The 2,320-nt window shown below is 37.4% G+C and overlaps 1 protein-coding gene across 1 annotated transcript in view; it reads right to left on the bottom strand.

The window, feature by feature from the left end:
- Positions 1 to 2,044, bottom strand: part of LOC116005935 (serine/threonine-protein phosphatase 6 regulatory ankyrin repeat subunit B-like) — a 3,013-nt gene extending 969 nt beyond the window's left edge. The window contains exons 1-2 of the mRNA XM_031246167.1: positions 1,754 to 2,044; positions 1,445 to 1,685 (exon numbers count right to left, since the gene is read on the bottom strand). Of these exons, the coding sequence (XP_031102027.1) occupies positions 1,445 to 1,685; positions 1,754 to 2,044 (532 nt within the window). The remainder of the gene's footprint in view (positions 1 to 1,444; positions 1,686 to 1,753) is intronic.
- Positions 2,045 to 2,320: the final 276 nt, after the last annotated feature.

Below are 2,320 nucleotides of genomic sequence, written 5' to 3'. Positions count from 1 at the left end.
CTCTCTCTCTCTATATATATATATATATATATATATATATATATATATATATATATATATATATATATATGCATTCGTGATCAAATGAATCCACCCCCTTCTCATGAGTCTATGTGGGCAGATTTGGGCCATTGAATGTTTCAGATCAATGGCTTAGATTTTGTCAACGGTGAATCGTGAGCACAGTTGCATAATTATCGTGCACAATTGCACAGTTGCATAATTGTAAAATTGACGAAATCTAAGTCATTGATCTCAAGCATTGAATGGGCCAGATCTGTCCACACGGACTCATGGAAAGGGGTGGACTCACCTAAACAATGGCCTATATATAGTGAAGATGGAGACAATAACAATGTTACTCAAAAGAGAATTAAGAATACTTTTTTAGAAAAATTCAAACCAAAAGTAGTATTTATTTATTTATTTTTTGAAGATAAACGTAGCTATTCCATTAATTCATAACATAAAACGTTTACATCAACGATCAATGAAATGGCAAACCATTCCTTACAGTCAGACATAGAAACAACTTTTCTAACTATGCTATAGAAAACTTGAATCGCAGATTGTTTCATAACTAGGAAGCTATGTTCCTTCAAGGAGCTTAAAGCTTCATCAATGATCTGGGTCTTCATCATCATTCTTTTTTGCTCGCCCAGGATAAGATCAACACTTGCCGAAACCAAACTAAACGATTTATACTAATGATAATGAAAAGCTCGTGAAAATAACGAGAGGAAAAAGCCCGTGAAAGTAACGAGAGGGAAACACAACAATAGAGAAAATAAAAAGTGGTAAAGCCAAAGTAGGGTTGGGAGTTCAAGACTACCAACACAAACCCCAATACCTACCTACTATTATTTTATTCAAAGGGAAAGAAAACGGAAGAAGAAGATCTGTAGCAGTGGTTGGAGGCGGACGGAGCTGCGACGGTGGTCGGGGCGGAAGAAGAGCGAGAGTAAACGTAGAAGGTGACCAAAACCGTCGGTTCAAAGCTCCATTAGAGCTCCGGCCTGAGGCCGACGGTGGAAGCCGAAGTTGAGCAGCAGAGAAAAGCTTTTTGTTTTAGAGAGAAAAGGAGAAAAATAGTATTTATTTAGACTATCGTTTTTAGACCAAGTATTTAGACTATCGATTTTACAAAATTGCAAACATATATTTTAGTGACAATTATAATGAATTTCATATACTATCTTGGATTCATATATCTTGAGTTATATATTTAAATAAATAAATTCGAAATTCAATTACCTATGTATAAATTTCTCTTATATAATTTTGCATTGATATACTTTCAAATATTTATTTAAATATAAACATTGGACATTAACGCATTTGCACAATGCGTGTGCAAAACTAATAAGATAATAAGTGCAAAACTAATAAGTATACCACAAGCTAAGAATACTGACATATAGTCTCCTAAAATTTTTTACCAAACCTGATATGATAGCTGCATGGAGAGCATTGCGACCCAGTGGTCCATCATAGGTAGGCTTTTTGCATGTGTTGAGCATTTCCACCAAGCAGTCATGAAATTGCAACTCTGCTGCTATGTAAATGGGCGTCTCTCCGTCATCGTTGGCAGGGTACTCAAATTCAGATCCTCTCCAACCAATAACTTTACCACCTTCAAATACCCCATTCGCACGGCCTTGTGCAAAGCCGTGTCCTTCACATCTCTATCATCTCCCTCATTCGAGAGCCTGGAGATTCCACATCTTCGTGCTTCTTAATGGCGAGAGACTACGCGGCTATAGCCCTTCTCTGCTGCACAGTGTAGCACACTTTGATTTCTGTTGTTCTTGGCAAACAACAGGGACATGACTGCATCATCATCCTCTACTTCTTTTAGGATCTCTTCCACCAAATGTTTGTGACCATGGATCGCCGCAACGTGCAGTACAGTATTGCCCTTGGGCGTAACTTGACGGCGGCGAGCTTCTTCTTCCGGCATCTGCCGTAAGGCCTCATGGTAATCTTCAACATTGCCTTTCACCGCTGCTTTGTATAGAAACGGGTTCATCTGATCAATAACCATAGCCGCTTGCATAATGAAATATTTCACCACTACGTACTGCTGCTTGCTAGCTAGTTATCTTATGTACCAAAGAGACAATAAATTGGTACTTTGGGACAGCTAGCACTGCCTACTGCCTTCAATCTTATCCCTTTTATACGCACATTGATTGATTGATTCCTTTCTTCTTCTGCAATCAATCTGTTTAGAAATTAGGAAAATAAATTCTGAAAAATGAGACATTTTTAAAAAATTGGTTTCCAATAACTAAATAATGAACTTAATTCATGTCTTGAA

This window comes from Ipomoea triloba, chromosome 15 (assembly GCF_003576645.1).
Source record: "Ipomoea triloba cultivar NCNSP0323 chromosome 15, ASM357664v1".
Classification (NCBI taxonomy): Eukaryota; Viridiplantae; Streptophyta; class Magnoliopsida; order Solanales; family Convolvulaceae; genus Ipomoea; species Ipomoea triloba.
Note: the sequence above shows the minus strand (reverse complement) of the source record. Positions and strands in the feature narration are given on the sequence as shown.